The 19,053-nt window shown below is 40.1% G+C and overlaps 1 protein-coding gene across 2 annotated transcripts in view; it reads right to left on the reverse strand.

The window, feature by feature from the left end:
- Positions 1-19,053, reverse strand: part of GPC4 (glypican 4) — a 1,151,560-nt gene that overhangs the window by 724,145 nt on the left and 408,362 nt on the right. For both annotated transcript variants that reach the window (XM_044057505.1, XM_044057506.1), the window contains exon 2: positions 9,428-9,586. In XM_044057505.1, the coding sequence (XP_043913440.1) occupies positions 9,428-9,586 (159 nt within the window). The remainder of the gene's footprint in view (positions 1-9,427; positions 9,587-19,053) is intronic.

The raw sequence follows: 19,053 nt of genomic DNA on the forward strand, positions 1-19,053 counted from the left end.
ATTAATATATATTACTGATCTAAATGTGTGATACTCTTCCCCACCCCCCCCCACAAGACCTTAAACTGCAAAGAGTGATTCAAAGGACTGTATCAGAATTCCTAACTGCAAAGCGATACAATTGGCCTCTGTACACAAATTAGTAATGGATGGCTGGCAGCACCATGTGGTTTCTGTGACCAGCTTTAGGAATAACTGCTAATCGCAACTGCACTGAGAAAACGTGCCATCGCTCTTATGTTATGAAATGTTTAACAGCAATCACAGTTGTAGCTGTACTTTATACGCTGAATTGTTGCTTGTGATTTATAGTGTGTTTGTGTATAGTTCAGAAAACTGCTCTAAATTATTTAACATGGACACAACATGTCAAGAGGTTCAGCGTGACAGTTCCCTCTCCAAGCAAGATCAGAGGCATATTTTGCAGGTTTAGATGCCAGAACAAAAGCAGAAATCACTTAAACCAAAGGCAGGGGACAAATAAGATTAAAACTAACACTATGCAAAATATTTGCTTTTACAGTTCTACAGCCTCTCAGACAACTGAAATGTCTGTCACTGTGCAGGTGTGCAAATATCATTGCATAAAAATCTTGGGCAATAAACTGTCAAGGTCCTTCCACTCCATCTACTAAGTCTGTCAACTGTCTGTATTCCACAGCGCTTGTCTGCTCCCCTCCCACATGACTGAATAATTTTGTTTGAATAAAAATGAATACATTAGGCCTCTCAAGATGGAGCAAGTTTCATCTGTGACATATTCAAAACGTAGAAAAGAGATGAACAGACTTTAGTTCACAGTATTTAACCATTTTTTCCAGGAATGCTTATTATGGGCAGCTCTTGCACGACTGTCATGAGGGTTGTCCAATGAACATACTAGCTCTCAAATGATACCATAACAATGACAATAAGTGAGGTCTCCCTCAGGGGTACAGACTCACCCAGTACTTCTCTAAAAGACACAGATAAGCAAAAATGAGCACATCTGTTTTACAGTCAACATGACTGTATGACACCAGAGTTTCAGTGGAAAGGATACAGCCTGTAACATTTCCAAATGAATGAGGTAACAGTCAATGCTGGAGATGTTTCCTGTGCAAGCATCAGCGTGCAGTCATCCCCAGTAACTCTTTTAGGCTGTTGGACAGTACAGGGCAGCACTGGTAAAATTTATAAATTAAAGACCTTTGAAGAGTACTAACCATGTATGCTTCAGCACTAGCTAGAAATAAAACGTAAAGCTGCCTCTGAATAAACCACTGTAATGGGCAGCCCTAGATTTGCCTGCTTAGCTTTACATGGCATCAACTTTGAGATGAGTGTACACACTGTAGTTCACATGACTAACGAATGCATTTAACTCCCCCAGTCTACGTTTGCAAACTGTGCATGCGGTGATCAAAAGCTGCACCTGAAAAGAGGCAGTCATGCCTAATGGGATCACCTTGTTAACACAAACATCCTGCAGTAAAGACATGAAGTGGCAAAAATGCTGTTTCAGCTAATGTGAAGATCTGTACCACAAAGAAAAGGACATGTAAAGTGCATCACCTGAAAGAGAATGCTACACAAAATCTGAAACACATTGCATATGCTCAGAATAGCAGATCAAGGCATAAGTGGCAAGGACAACAATACAAACAACAGTGTGTGTTCTTTCATCACTTCATAAAGTAGAAACCATCTGGTGATGCCTTGGCCTTCCAGTTTTGGAAGGAGTCATGAATTCAGTACAAGTGAATGTTTTTACTCAGTGTTTATGAACTGCTCCACTTTGCACCTGAGGGCCCAAACTCGCCATAAATCATAGATGCATCAGTGACTAGTCTTTTTTTTTTTATTTTTTTTTAAAGGATAAGCTTAACAAGCACTATAAATCAACTGATGCAGGAAAATTTGGACAAACTTTGTATCCATTTCCCAGAACAGATATATATACTGTTAATATTTTCATCTTATGGTAAAACCATGCACAGTACTGGCCTAATGTCAAGTTTTTGCACTTGAGAATAGATATACATTATATATATATATATATATATATATATATATATATATATATATATATATACACACACACACACACCTTTTCTGTTTACAAAGACAAGACAAAGTAAAAGTTAAACTGGTTTAATACTTACAGGTGCATTTAGGCCAGGAAACATATCAGCACAAAGTTGACAGATGCATCTGCATTCTTGGCTTCCTATACAAAATATTCACCCCTAAAACGTTCAAAAATCATTTGAAGAACAGCAGATTTGAAAGTCTGTTCTTTTCCTCAGCCCAGTACATGTTTACATAAAGCACTAGCTTCCACCTTTCTTCTGACATCACAGAGGTGGTCAAGGATTTCCTTCTTCAACTTCCTATTAGTTTTTCCCATATAGAAGGCATTGCATGTTTGGCATAAGGCAAAATACACTAAATTTCTTGTGCTACAATAAATGCACGTTTTAAGGTGGAAAGTTTTTCCATTGAAAGAGTGTACAAAGGTCTCATCTGAATAAATACTTTACAAAAAATACAGTTTTTATATTGATATGTACCAATCTTCTAGGCAGTGTGTCTTGCATATATTTTCAGTTCTTTAGAGCCTTTTACTTCATATTCTGTGCTCATCTATAACTAAAACTGGGTTTAACATCTAGAAACGTATTTATACTGGAAATAGGTGAGCTATCAAGAATATACTAATTTTTCTTAGTAAAGTTCTGAATCAAACGTGTATGTCGATTATAAGTAAGCACATACCGGGGTTTCTTCATATTTCTCTTACATTTACAGTTAGCAATCTTTCTTTCAATTATTTCTTGTTTCTGTTCTTTTAGCATATTGCTATCTTAACCTCTCTCTGGCTCGGAAATTATTAACGTAGTCTGGTTGTTCGTTCAACATGCCATCGTTTATATTTAGCTTAGCATGCCTCAGCATCTGCCTCTTGTAAAACCTGAATGCTTCTAACATTTAAAAAAAGTTTGTTGTTTGGTTGATGGCCGGTTAACCTAAGACGCATTTTTGTGAAAGTGTTTCTAGCTCGTCATTAAAGCATTTTTTTTAACCAGAGCATTGTTTCATCACTACCCATTGTGTTTGTGATAACCTGTAGTTATTTCAGACAATTATTATTATTATTTTTGTTTACTACTACAAAGTGCATTTATCTACTGGAGCGATTTTGTTTATACCAGGTGAGATAGTTGTGTCAAATATTTATACTGCGAAATCCAGTGTGCCACAGTTAACCAACAGGACTTATCCAACAATGGCAAACTGCATAGCAAATGGACCAATTAGATACCACAAAAATGTGTACCTAAAGGCACCGGAGCCATAGATTAAAAATTAGACAATGATCCATAGAAATTGGATACGAGTTTTGTAGCTTGAGTTAGTTACTTATTTGCTTGGGTTAAATCAATTTAATAATTAAACACTGCATGATAAGAAACTTTTTCAACACAACTAAGAACACAACAAAGGTTCTGTAAGCAATAAAACAGTGGAATGTAAAACTAAGTTTAAAAAAAATCATTCTGCTACGCAAATTATATAAATTATTCTACATGTCCCTCCCCATGTTCATGTGGGTTTCCTCTGGGTGCTCCAGTTTCCTCTCACATTCCAAAAACATGAAGTTGGTGGACTGGGCACTTTAAATTGACGATTGGTGAGTGCGTGGTATGGAAGTTCACCCATGGCAAGGCTTGACATCCAGCTGTTTGAACCTTGGCTGTAGATTGTCACCGATTGTTTTTAGAGTTGATTTCTCTGCTAATCAGGCTGACAGCTGTTCTCCCTAAATGCTTTCTACTAGATATACATATCTTTATCTGTGGGGCCTTTCCACCATAAGGTAGAATTTATCCTTTTAATACAGGAGTACTGCACAAGAATCCTAGAAAGAGAAAAAAGTGCAACATCTGCTGGTAGGTAACTGGTGGACATCCATGGGCGATTCTACCATTTAGCATTCCCATTACCAAACAAATTCACATGAGTAATGGGCATGACACAGTCACTTACATTTCTTAGCAGCCTAAATCAATGCAAGGTACTACATTCTCAATCTTGATCAGGGTAAGCTCTTGCTAAAATACATCCCCCCTTCAGGCACTCTGCCCTTCTCTCAACTGACCTTGGAAAACATCAATTCCCAAACCTGGATAAGTGACACGGCATGTACCTACTCCAATTCTTTGCCAAAAAGTACCAACCCATGCACTAATTCTAATCAGTACTTTTTTAAATAACAATACCTTGCAAACTCTCACAGAACAGGTGACCCCTTCTTGTAACTATGACCATTGCTGCACTGGGAAGGTGCCAGGCAAGAGTGTCAGTGTTCTGGCTCCAAACACACTCAACAAAGGAAGGTTGGACTAAGATCTTCCCTACTGTCCTATCTTGGAAGGAAGGCATGACAACTTCTCACTGCAGGATACTGTATTTGTAGAAATAAGCGGTTATCCCCAATGTACACACAAGCTTTAAGCTTACACAAAAATTATTTGTTAAGAAATGTTTAGAGTGCAAATGTGCATGAGGGTAAATCTAAGCAGACAGTATGTTCAAACTGACATGCTAGTGCTAAAACTCAAGTTAACCTGTTGTCACAGCAGTGCATCATCTGACCACACTGCTGGTGACCTGGTATGTTATCATTCTCAGGGACCTGAAGTAGTGTGGGGCAGGCGCTGCATTTTTCTCACCTCAGTAAGTTTATTAGGTCCTTTTATACAGAGACTACAGATATGGTGAAGGAATTATTTCTATCCTACAGTCAGGTGAAGTACAGGGACAGTTGCAACTATCTTTGAAACCAGGATTGGGAACAGGAGTGCTACTGTGTGGCATTCTAGAAACTGGAGGTATAGGCCACTTAGTTTTGTGTTGCCAAGGTGAGTGACAAGATGCTATTCTATGCCAAAAATATCAGGGGGCCAGGGGTATGAAACCACTCACAAAAATAGACTATGACTCCCTCTCCTATAGACTTGCAGAATTATTTCCAGCTGTCAAATTACCCTCCCTCACACAAGTAATGACAGGAGAAGTACAGACGGTCATAGGTAAATGGACAAAAGAAAATAAGGAAAGCCTTAGAGCTATCAGACTGCACTTGTAGTAGCAGCATGAATATACAATGATATTTTCAGACTGACGCTGTAGTCTAAAATTGTGCTAAATGAAGTGATATCCCAGTCTTAGATCATGTAACGATGACTGTCTATCTTGAGATGATGTATATGTAGACAGTTGTCAGACATCTTTACCTAGAATAAAGTCCTGAAAAGAGACTCATCAAGGACAGCTACTATATACAAGACATAAAATCCAAAAACCTTAAATGATTTAACATGCTTGATAAAAAATCCGAATTTCAATAGATACAGTCACAAATCATACTCTACAGTTCAATAGTGAGGACACTTTTTCAGATGCAACCTGGCAGATATCAATATGGGTGTGCATTAGAAACAATATATAAGAAAAAGAGGAGCATGGCAATGTAATCTTTTTCCATAGAACATTCCAGAAAATGTCTGTCAAAGTTGTTAAATACAGTAAAGAGTCGATTATCCAAACTAATTTGGACCTAGGGTAGTTTGGATAATCAAACATACAATTGAACCAGGTAAAAAACTTCTAAAATCTTTTTTTCTGTACACAGGAATATACTTTTCAACCATTCATTGATTCCAGTGGACAATAAAGAACATTTTTCACACACGAGCTGGCTACAAGCTCAAAAAACATGCTCAAGCGAATGCATATAATGTTTACATATTCAGAATAAATGATTTTTCCTACCCAAAACCTTTGGAAGGCTGGTTTGGATAACTGACATTTTGGATAATCGATGTTCAGATAACCAACTCCCTACTGTACCCTCTCAGTACATGATATACGTCCACTGAACAGCCAACCATCGTCAGAGCTTAACTTTTAGGAGTCTTCTTAATGACCAGGTATACCTCACACTGTGTTCAAACAGGGGTTTGAGAATGAAAGAGCCAGACATGAGAGGGTAGGAGACGGAGACCAACTTTGGCTCATCTACTTTTGATGATGGGAATGGTAATAAGGTGGCCTTATTACCAGTTGCAGACAACAAAGTTATGGTTATTATCTCTGGACGTGGGCACAGTATTCTTCATTAGTATGTGGGTGGGACCACTTGCATGCAGGAGCAAGAGGTCCTTGAATGACATGGGAGTCCATGTCAGTCATTCAAGGATGGGTGTTAAAACTTTATTTAGAAGTGCCTTCACTCCTTCCTTGCCCAAATGCAAGTGAGGGCCCAAAAACACCTTCACTGCTGCCTGAATGAAGGCCATTCTAGTCAGTTCTTGCCTCCATGGTTTGGTTCAAATGGACTGAATGCCATCAAGAAGCCAGGCTGGCTGTAATCAGACATGGTGGGAAGGATGTCCTAGCATTATTAAAAAGAAAAAAAAAAGACTTGGGAGGAAGAGAGGGGAAGAAACTACAGAAGTGTTGGCTTTTCCTTTAACTGGTGTACATGTGCCTTATCACTAACATGCTAATTAAAAAAATGAAGTTAACTTTCAATAAGACCTAACTATTACTGCAACTATTTAAAACAGACAGAGGCAGGATGAATTTATGACATGCCACAAAAACAGTTCAAAAACCTGATGTTTGGAATGAGGATCTGGACATAAAGAGTCTACTGATTTGATTACTTCATGAAATGCGTGCTTCTGTGTGGTGCTGATATTTAACAGCTTTAATAAGAACATACTGAAAAATCATCACGCTAAGTGGATAATCAAAGATGCCAATTTTCTCTGTCCTCTTACATGTCCAATTCCAGAACTTGTGCAATAACAGCATCATACGGTTAATGCTACAGATTTCCATTTTATAGGTGCTGACACAAAACTTCACTTTCTGCACCATAACACTTAATGTAATAACCTCAAACAGTGTAAGACACACCTTAAAATTGTAATGAACAGTACTTTTTTGTAGGTCAAGAGCCACACGTTTATTTTGCAGCTGTTGGACAATGGAAAAAAAATCTTAACACCTACAAATCATTTTTACAAACTAATTAATATGCTTTTCTACCTCAAGTTTTAAATTTTAATTTAGACTATAATATTACCATCAGTTTCAAGATCATGGAGCTAAATCCATTCCATTACAAAATAACTCTCACAACCGGTCCCCAATGTGCACTGCAACAAGAGACGTCACCTAATATCTCATTGCGTGAACTTTGAGAATGTGATGTTTTAACTACAAAACACAATACAGCGCTCTCTCCATTAACTACCAACATTATAAAATAATTTACATTGCTGCCATCATGACATAATTTGACTATAGTGGAGGAGGAAAATTATTGCCCAAAATAAGAATGAACATTATTAAAATGCAGTTTTATGTTACAAATAAATGTATGTCATGTGACTATACTACCTCACAATTAAGGATACCACACATGGTGATCGAGTTTAATGCATTTCTTACAGTGTAGCGTGAGGATGCCATTAGATCACTTCCGTTCATTTATTTTTAATCCTTATTAGAAAGCAGTTTCTTTAGCTACAGAATTTCAGTTGTTGTTAGCATCCAGCTATGGAACTTAAATAGATACATAGCAGACTTGTGGTTTTTCTTTTGGCTTTTCCCGGTTAGGGGTCGCCACAGCGAAACTCCGGTCCGCTAATGATTGGCAGTAGATTTTTACAGTGCCGAGGTGTCAGCTCGACGCCCAACCTTCAACGAAGGCACGCCCATTTACGAATGTCTTTTGAATGCCACTCGACCGTGGGGAGGACATGCAGACTCCACACAGAAGGCGCTCCAGCCAATAATCGAATGGGAGAACCTCTTGCTGTGAGGTGACAATGCTACTGCTGCACCACCATGGATACATAGCAGAGTAAAATCCAATATCAACGGAGAAAACTATGAGGGTTTATTAGAACAGACAAGGTTACAAGCGAAATGTATCCATCATCAGGTCTACTATAAAAGATGCACAGAGAATGTACTTTGAACATTTATCCTGTTGGCCATTTCCCATCTCAAAACTATTTAGATATGTAACCTAGTGTAGATGGGAAATACAGTGTGTACAGCACATTTCTCTGCTTCTGAAATTCTTGTGGGAAATGAATGCGACAAAGGCAATTTCATTAGACATTTTGGTTTGCAGGTTCACATCATCTATCTACTGTACCCATGAATAGTCCCCTTTACAAGTGTAACAAACACAATTTGGTATTGCTATATTCAAAAGTCATGACAACATACAGGGAATAGTTTTACTCCACATATATAAAACATGTATGCAACAGCATAGCTAGCTAATAAAAGTACACTATCTTTAATGCAATACGTAAGCAGTAACTGTGAAGCAAGTCACTGCAATAATTAACTTGTTTTATCTCAACACTCACTGAAGTTGAAAGGTATATATTAACAGTGTATAGTGAACTGTGCAACAACTGTAGTACAAACTACAGCAACATGTGACAATTATTTTTGAGGTACATTATAAAGTTGAGTGCTCTTTTAAAGAAAGGAGTAACTGGTTATCTACAATGAGATCAAAGGGGTCCTCGACATGATTACAGGGCTTCCTTAATCTCATGGTGGCATTCAGGGAATACGATTGGGCTGGTGAAAACAATGACTAAGCACTTGAAAGAACACATTTCTTACAGTAGCACATCAGAACAAGTCCTAAGCATTTTGTCATTAGGTAAATTATTACCAACAGGAAACTATTTACAGTTTTTTTCCATTACCGATTTTGCTGGTCATTATGGTTTTAACATTTGTAATTTGCTTAGGGCTTGGCTGCTCAAACCTCTGCAAACCTCACAACAGTAATATGAGAATATGCAGAGCTATACACAAATCTGTCAACAAATCAGTTCATGTGCATGTCTAATGACCAACTAATTACGTAAATATTGTGCATGCCTGAAGCTCCTTTTCACCGCTACTGCACTTTCCAGCTAGTAAATTTATAACCAGCAAAAATCTGATGTATTATGCCCTTCAAAGACAGCCAAGTTTCTTCTTATCAGAAATAAGAGCAAGTAATAGCATAATCGTATGACATGACAGCATTCCTCTCTCCAGAATTCCTTACTCCACAATTACCAGGAAAACTGATGTAGTGATGGAATTCTGTTGCATCAAACCAAATATCATGCAACATCAGCAACATAACTTCCTATATCACCTCTCCACTGATCTGGAGAACCGTGCCATACCATAGGGGCAAACAGTGCACCTGTTTTAGCTGCCAAATAGTGAGGGAACCAAACATGAAAAAACTTGGAAGCTATCAAATTGTCTTTTTTAAAAGGTATTTAAGGGGCAAAAAAGTAGTTTGCAAACCATGTAAGTGATCACAATAGCAAAAGCTACTTACCATCAAACTTTGTATATCTTGAAGCAAAGGCTAATTGTAAGTGAGAACTGGGATCCGATACTGCCTTCCTAAATTCATCAGTACTTCGCTGGCTAAAATTCTCTTCCATTTGAGAGGTGCAACATGTAGAACCTTGGGAGCAGACCTTTAGATCATGTCCTAAAAGGGATAGAAAATATTTTAAAATGGTGTCAGTCAACCTTCAAAAGCACACATCCTGAACACTGATAAAAACATTAAACCATCATGAAATACAATATTTTATTTTCATTAAAGTACATTCAAGGTTACCAAAGCAATAGCATATAAAATAAAATAAAATTTCCGCAGCCTATTAAAAATACAGGTGACTTGTGCTTTGCTTTGAAAAAACCCTGCATGAAGGAATACTGCACCTATAATTTTAACTCTAGAAAGACTGCAAAAGAGATGGGTTTTACTTCTATTATACCCTATATTTTGCTGCAAAAAGTCTCTTTCCATTACCTCTAAATCAACCTTGTCTAAAATGAATTTGCTGGGGCTGTTTTTTTTTTTTTATTACTACTATCCATTACCACTAAAAATGCTTTTAGTGTGTGTACTGATCACACACACACACACACACACACACACACACATCTCATACATATACATTATAGTCTATATTAGAATCCTGCTGAGTATGGAGCCATCTTTAAATTTCTAGTCTCTCACCAGGACACAAGTGCTCTTCAGCAATTGAATTCTGCTTGCTGGTAAGCCATTAGACTTCAGGAATTTGTTTAAAGTGTTCAGATTTGTAAAGTAACACTTTATTTTTGCTGCCCATTACTCTGGTCTTGGTGGGCTCTGCCCCACTCCATTCGCTCTTGCTAATGCTTGGGCTCTCTCCACTCCCCTGCCCCCAACTCCCTTCCACCCCCACTACTGCTACATTTGTAGTAATTGCAACCACACTCACAGGTCAACCTCACATCACCTCCACCAATCACAGCTCCTCAAGTCAGATCACATTATACCACACCCACTTGCTCTACCACAGAATACTCCCAACCACTCTCATTCCCGCTAGACATTATTACATCACCCCACACTACTTACCCATCCACATATAGTGCAACCCTGTAAGTCCTATCCATACCTCCACCTAGAACCAACTTAAACTTTACAACCATGAATATCACACAACTAAGTCTAGTCTGTCTTCTCATAATTCTTTATAACTCCACAAGTTAGCACTCTAGCAATATCCCTAAACTTAGTAGCACAAAGTACAGTTGTGTACACTTACCATAAATGTAGATGTTCGAGTGTATTCACTGTTGCAGTCATCACATTTGGGTTATCTGCTTGCAGTAGCCCTCAGTCGGCCTGATTATCAAAGTCTTGGGTCCTGCGTCAGTTGCTGTCTCATCTTCCATAATGTCAGGTAGTCAGGGGTATAAAGCATGCAGCCGACGCCATTACATCAGTTTTTCTTGCACCAGATGTCAGGTCCCCCCTTTAATGGGAACTAATTAAATATATATACAAGGTTATACCTCTAACAAAAAAGCAAATACACCAAAAAGCTTTTAAGTATAGTAAAGGAGAATGCAGGTATAGCCAAAGGAAGTTGGGGGCTGGAGGGAGGGTAACCAGGACTGCAACAGTGAATACACTCAAACATCTACATTTATGGTAAGTGTACACAACTGTACTATGTTCTTCATGTTTCACTGTTGCAGTCATCACATTTGGGTAGATTCCCAAAGCTAAGGATGGGAGGAGGAATTTAGATAGCATTAGGACCAGCTATAAGGCCCTGCAAGACTGCAGTGGCAAAGCCAGCTCTGGATTTAGAGAAAATTGGCAAATGGTAAAGCTTGGTGAAAGTATGTATGGAACTCCAGGTAGCAGCTTCTAGGATGTCTCTGGTAGGGACACCTTTGAAAAAGGCTGTAGAGGTAGATGCAGCCCTGGTTGAATGGGGTCTAATCCCCTGTGGGATAGGTTTTCCATGGTGCTTACAGCAGAAATGAATGCAATGGCCTATCCATTTAGAAATGGTTTGCTTTAAAATAACCTTCCCCTCTGCCCCTGCAGCAAATACCACCAGCAGTTGTTCAGATTTCCTTTGAGGTTTAGTCCTGACAAAGTAAAATCTAAGTTGTCTGTGCACATCTAAGAAATGCAATATCCATTCCCCTTTGTTCTGTGGATTAGAAAAGAAGGTTGGCAAATGAATGGACTGATTAAGAGCCACAATGGATAACACCTTGGGCATGAAAGAGGGATTGGCCTTGAGGGACACCCTGTCTGCATGAAAGATGATGAAAGGCTCCACTGCCATAAGGGCCTGCAGTTCAGATACCCTTCTTGCTGAAGTGATTGCTAAAAAGGAAAGCTGTTTTCTAAAAAAGGAATTTTAACTCTGCAATTGCAGCTGGCTCAAAAGGGGGAAGGGTGAGTTTTTGCAATACAAAATTAAGGTCCCAGGCTTGAGTTGGGGTCTATATCCGGGATCCCCCATTTGTTAATCAACATGTTGAAAATCTTTGGTTCCAGTTTCCACTCGTGTGGGTCCATGAGATTTCTGCTTAGTTTGTCTGTCAGTGTATTTAGTTTTCCTGTCAGGAAATGAGCCTGTAGATGCACTTGGTAGCTCAAGGCTGTGTCCCACAGAGCCATGGCTAGTCTGCACTAGGAGTAAGAATGGGTGCCCCCCTACTTATGTACTACATAAAGTGGTGTTGCCCGTCTTTACCATTAATTGTCCTGGAAGAATGTGATCCTTGATGGCTGTCAGAGCATTCTGTACAGCTAACATTTCTTTTTGATTGATATGCAGGTGCATTTGACTTGGGGGTTCCATTTGCCCTGAATGCACTTCCCTGTCAAGTGAGCACACCATGCAAAGTCTGATGCATCTGTTGTTAGGGTTTGGGCAGCAGGGGGTAGAGTGAATGGTAGTCCCTTGGTTTGGTGGAAGGCCTCTTCCCACCAAAGGAATTCTAACCGTATGATAGGAATCATTCCTTCTATATCCTGAGAATGTTGACACCATAGGCTTTTTAGATACCATTGTAGTTTCCTCATATGCAGTCTTGCATATGGAATTAGTAGAATGCGCGAGGCCATGAACCCCAAGGCTTGCAGTATTTGAGTTGCAGATAGCAGGGTTTTTGTAGCCACTAGTTTGAAGTAAGTTGTCAAATGAATTTGTTTCTCTGCCATGAGGAAAGCCATCTGGGAAAGTTGTGTTCAAGCTTGCTCCCAAGAATATAATTTGTTGACAGGGTACCAGATGTGAATTTTTTTATTTATGGTGTACCCCAGACAAGTTAACACCTTTTGTACAAATGCCAGATGATTCAGAAGTATGTCCTGGCTTTCTGCCTGAATTAGACAATCGTCCAGGTATGGGTATATTTGAATATTTCTTTGCCTGCAAAATGCAATGACTGGAGCTAGGCACTTTGTGAATACCCTGGGCACAGTAGAGAAGCCAAAGGGCAGTGCAGAGAACTGGTGGTGCATGCAGCCTGCTTTGAAGTGTAGGTATTTTCTGCAAGATTCCCTGATTGGGATGTGCAGGTAGGCTTCCTTTAAATCCAGTGTTGCCAACCACGCATCTTTGCCTATCATGGGAAGCAACTGGTGAAGAGTTAGCATCTTGAATTTTGGAATCACAAAAAAGGTGTTTAGTATAGACAGGGTCCAGGATAGGATGCCATGAGTTGTCTTTTCTGGGTACCAGGAAAAGTCTTGAGTAGAAACTTTGTCCCTTATCCATTTTCCTCTTCTGGTACAGTCTAAATAGCCTTTAATCTTAAGAGAGAGTACTTGCTTTTGAGCCTCTGCCCACTGATTTGGGGGTAGATCTGGGCCACCCGTTTGGGGTTGGTAGCGTGTGGAAGTGAAATCTGTACCATTGGGAAACTATGTTTAAAACCCATTTGTCTTGGGTAACGAGTTCCCAGTTTTTTGCTTGCAGAGCAATCTTTCCCTCTAAAGGGGCAATCAGTTGAGAAGTGCTTGGAAGTTTTAAAGTTAAGTCACTGAGACAGCTTACCATACGGGGGAGTCTTACTACTCCCTGATTTGGAAGTGGAAGCCCCCCACTGCTTAGTCCTGTGCGTACCCTGGGACTGAAGCCTGGGTGTTCTACTGGTTCTGGGTTTGAGCTGAGAAGGCTTGGATGAGGCAGGAAAGGATCAGTTTTTTGATAGCCAATTCCTACTAAATCTAGGAGGCTGTACTTGTAAGAAATCTTTAACAGTTTGCATAGATTTAGCTTTTTCCTCCATCGCTTTAAGAACTTTTTTGCTTTGTTGCAAAACAGGCGGTCCTGATTTAAGGGAGCATTTAATTTTAACATGACCTGGCAAAGACTGCTTCTTAAGTCAAGCATGCCTTCTAAGGACAGACCCGGTGACAGCAGCCCTGCAAGATGCCTCTAGTGAATCAAAACCGCATTGCAAAGTATGTTTTCCAACCTACTCAGCAGAATGCATTAAATCCTGTAAATCCTTATTTTCAGCACAATAAGGAATCAACATCATTTTCTATTTAAGCAATCCAATAATATGCTGCTGATACTTCAACATATGAAACTGGCAAATTAAGGCCCTGATGGCCAAGGTTGCAGAGGTGTATACCTTCTTATCCCATCTATCCAGGGCCCTGGATTCTCTATCAGAGGGGGTAGGATTTTTGGCAGTAGTAGCCTTAGCGCCCTTGGGTCCCCTGTGAAATGGTCTCAAGGTCTGCAGTAGGATTTTTAAAAAGGAACTTATGGGAATCAGGAAACCTGTAATATCTATCAGGTTTTCTGGGAGCAGGAGGTAAAGAGTCAGGGGCCAAGCTAGATTCTGAAAAGGCATCGTCAACAATGTCCAACACAGTAGGGTTAGCTAAAGGCCTGTGTTGGGGCAGGAGTAAGAAATCTCTAAGCCTCTTTTTAGAATCAGAATAGTCCTGGCTTTTCCAGTGAAAATGTTCCCTAAGAGTATGCAAGGTTTCACCAAAAGAAAAATCCTTTGGGGGTGAAGAAGAGGGAATAGACTCCTCTGCATCAGAATCCTCATGGGTAGATAAAGGGTAAATCCTGGTCATCAGAGGAGACAGAAATTTCAGAATCCTGGTCAGAAGTATCATAAGCAAATTCAGTCCTAGGTCTCTTAGATGGGCAAGGTTGGCTTCATCTGATTAAATTAATAAAGTCTGGTTTGAGGTTTAGGCCTAGAAGAAGAAGATGGTGTCAGTTTAATATGCAAGTCAGTAGGCCTGAATACACCCTCAGAAGACTGTGCTTGCACAGCGGCTCCGGACGCATCCAAGGTAGAGACATCCGCAGGTTTCCCAGTTGAAGCATCTCACGGCATACTGGACTCTGAATGGATCTCAGTAGAGGCCTGTGAATCTGAAGTAGCAGGTATCAGGGGCTGCGAAAGCACCTCACTGAGTACCGGCGAACTGGCGACTAGCTTAGGAGAAGCGTTGTCGGCAGCTTTGGACCTAGGCGGCCTGTCTCTGTTTTTATCTTTGCTTTTTTTTGGAATGTCGGTAGTCAGGTGGCTTACTGAAGACATATCTGGATAATTGAACAGAGCAACAAAATATTTAGAAGCGAAAATGTACCGACGATGAATAGTTCATGGTTCAAATAAGGCACAAAACCAACAGCAAGGTATGTCGTGGTCAGGGCCTAGGCAAGGAATACAGTATGAATGAAAATCTTTATGAAGTATTTGCTTTCCACAAGAAATACAATTACTGACTTTTACTGACATCGGTTTAGAGCAAGAAAAAGTTTCCCCAATGGGGTACTTAGCTTTAGTTGAAGACTTCGGTTCTGAAACTCAAAAACGAAAATTTCAGGAGTCGGCCGAACGGCACTTGCGAACTGCTTCTGCTTCAGGCACCGCACGGCAAGAAAGACTGATGTAATGGCATCGGCTGCATGCTTTATACCCCTGACTACCTGACGTCACGGAAGATGAGACAGCAAACGACACAGGACCCAAGACTGATAATCAGGCTGACTGAGGGCTACTGCAAGCAGATAACTCAAATGTGATGACTGCAACAGTGAAACACGAAGACCATCACTATATTATGCACTGTCATATACAGACACCGTACATTATATCGTCTGCCCACAATTGTTCAAGAACTACATAACAGACCAATTCAGAACTAAACACATATGCGTTCATTCCTACTCCAAAAAAACACAATACTTTCTCACACTCATCACCAAACTCCAACATCTGTATCACCATTTTAACACCAGGCTCACCATAAGTGGGGACATCCACCCCAACCCAGGCCCAAATCCATCCTGTCCAACACAATTGTCAGAACATAATACTCCCACTATCTTCATCCCTAGAAAAATCAACAGCAGTAGCAAAAACAACCCTCTTTTAATGCTAAATATTAATATTAGAAGTATCAAAAATAAAGTACCTGAACTCCAGGCCACAATACCACACTACTCCTCACACACAGTTGCTTTAATAGAAACCTGGCTAAATAAAAACATAGCTAACTCAGAAGTTCTCCCTACCAGCTACAATATCATTAGACAAGACAGACCACTTCGTAAAGGGGGTGGAACTGCCTTACTGTTCAAGTCCAACTTAACTTTACATCAAGTACCAAACACCTACCCTCCCCCAATAATTGGGACACACTTATGTCACAACTTCACTGCGATGGTGGTGCTGCGGTAGCGTTGTCGCCTCACGGTTAGACGTTGCATGTTCGATTCTCAGAGCGTCTTCTGTGTGTCGACATGCGTGAATTGGCGTTACTTTGTTGAAGGTTGTGTGTTAGGCCCGGCAAGCCAGCACGTGAAAATCTACTGCCAATCATTAGCGGACCAAAGTTTCGCTGTGGCGACCCCAAACTGGGAAAAGTAGAAAGACTCTGTACTTATGTCACAACTCCAACTTCACCCTAAAAAGGTCATCGCCACAATTGTGATCTATATTCCACCTGGCAATACACCTGTTAGCCTTGAAGACTTCTTATCCAGGTGTTCTTCCACATACTCGCAAGAAACCCTTATTCTGGGAATTTCAACCTAGACTGGTTCACCTGTATATGAGAACCACCGAGTAATCTAATAAATCTCCATGGCTACCAGCAGTTAATCCAAATTCCAACTAGATGCGATAAAAAAATCTAAAAGGGAATCCATCCTTGACTGGGTCCTAACTAACAACCCCACATTGTACCCCCACACAGGCAGTCTCCCAGACACCTTAAGTGACCAAAACATAATGTACCTTACATGCAGTAGAACAAGCATATGCAAAACCATTAACTATAAATCCACTAGAAACACAAAAAAATTCTCTCCTGTGGTCCTCAATACTTTACTCTGCAACTGTGACTGGACCCCCCCCTAAAAACCCTCCCACTTGACCAGGCTGTAGCATATTTCAAAAAAAAATTTCTACAACACCTAGATACTGTCACTCCATTGTGTAAAATCAAGGTTAGAACCTCTAAAAACCCCTGGCTCAGTAAAGAAACCAAACAAATCCTCAAGTCCAGAGACACTGCCTGGCTTTACTATCAAAAAAACAAAGAAACACAAAGCCTAAGTACCAAGAACTGCGCAACCGTGCAAAAAATGCATTAGACTGGACAAAAAATCCTACTACACTACATTACAGACTAAATACCAACACAACCCCCCAAAAGTTTGGAAAAATGTAAACCAGCTACTAAAACCCACCCAAAAGGCTACTCCCAAACCAACCACCCCTAACACTAAAGTTCCCATCGAAACACAATTCAACTCCCACTTTGTGAACTCAGTTCTATCCTTAGTATCACAGGACAGTTCCAACCTCACTATCCCCCCAATACAAACACTAATACAAGCTTTACCTTCAAAACAGTTTCCACTACTTCAATCAAAAGCATGCTCTCCAAACTAAAAATCTCATCAACAGCAGCTGACCTACTCCCCCCACCTATTTCATGAAACTCACAGCAGATGCTACTGTTATCCCAATCTCCACTCTCATAAACAGATTAATTGTTGAAAACTATGTGCCCAAACTCTGGAAAATATCCTATGTTACACCCATACATAAAGGCGGGACCTCCACTGAACTTAATAACTACAGACCCATTGCTATACTCTCCACCTTGGCCAAAATCCTAGAAAAATGCATCCATACCCAGGTGCTAAAAAATCTCCTAGACAGTAATATACCGTCACCTACTCAACATGGTTTCGGACCTGCCCATAGTACCACTACAGCCCTCCTCTGCTTCACAGACACAGTAAACAGTCTCAAAAACGAAGACCTGCAGGTGTCAACTCTTTTTTTGGATATGTCCAAAGCATTTGACACAGTCTCGCACAAAATCCTGCTAAACTAAACTAATATCACCCATCAAATTCCACTCTTATCTGTTTCCTGTTTCCAAAGCTACTTAACTGACAGGTACCAAGCTGTGAAATGGGAAAATTCTCTCTCTCCTCAGCTGCCCGTAACTATAGGAGTCCCACAGGGTTCCAGCTTAGGACCATTGCTACTCACAATCTTCACAAATGACCTCCATACCTCCAACACAGCATGCATCTATCATTCAGTATGCAGACAATACTACCTTAATCTGTGCTGTACAAAACATTCCCACCCTCCTGCAAACAACTCAACTAGCATTCTCTGATGTTGAAAACTACCTTACCAAAGCCCAACTACACTGACAACAGTCAATTCACTATCTACTCCACAAATGCTGCTCCAGTGGCATAGGCTAAGCTATTGGGAATAACCTTAGACTCCCACCTAAAATGTGATAGTCATCTCAACTTAACTATTAAAAAAGTACATGGCAAACTGGGATCACTCTACAGTATCAAACCCTTTCTTACCAACAACACAAGATCAGCCATTGCTCACTCCCAACTTCTATCCACCCTACCTTATGCATCTCCCAACTTCTATCCACCCTACCCTATGCATCTCCCATTCTGAATAATCTCAACAAAACTGAACTAAGCAAAATGGAAGCCTGCTATAACAGAATTGCCCGCTTTGCTGCAAATTGCTCATATAGAACTCATCACTGTACTGCTTTGAGAAAGCTCCACTGGCTTGAACTGCACAACCTCCTAACCCACAATCAGCTCTGCCTCTGTCATTCTATCACCTCCCCAATAAGTGTCCTGCCCTGAAAAACCTAGTACAACATCACTCAGCCAAAAGGCCTCTTAGATCATCAAGCAAACTACTACTAGAAGTCACCAACAGCTGCAATAGCTTTGGAGACGCACTATACAGTAGTTCAGTGGCTAAAAAATGGAACTCTCTCCCCACTAGCATACAAAACACATTGTCCAAAGCCTCCTTTAAAAACCTCATTACACAACATCTCAAGCAAAGCTGGCAGTGCCATGACTGCTCCCCCAGGCTAGTGAAAGCGGATAAGGTACACATACTAAACCTGGAGTACTTGATAATAGTTTTCAATCTTACTCACAAACACTGGCTAATGTACAATGTATGTACTGTACCCGTGTACTATATATGTATTCTACCTGTATTCCAAATTTCAGCTATATACCACAAATCTATTAATTACCTTTATTTTTAAATTAATATTTTCTTGTTTGTTCTCTCCACTGTAAC

The sequence above is a fragment of the Protopterus annectens genome, chromosome 15.part0 (genome assembly GCF_019279795.1).
Source record: "Protopterus annectens isolate FY-2018-M chromosome 15.part0, PAN1.0, whole genome shotgun sequence".
Taxonomy (NCBI): domain Eukaryota; kingdom Metazoa; phylum Chordata; order Ceratodontiformes; family Protopteridae; genus Protopterus; species Protopterus annectens.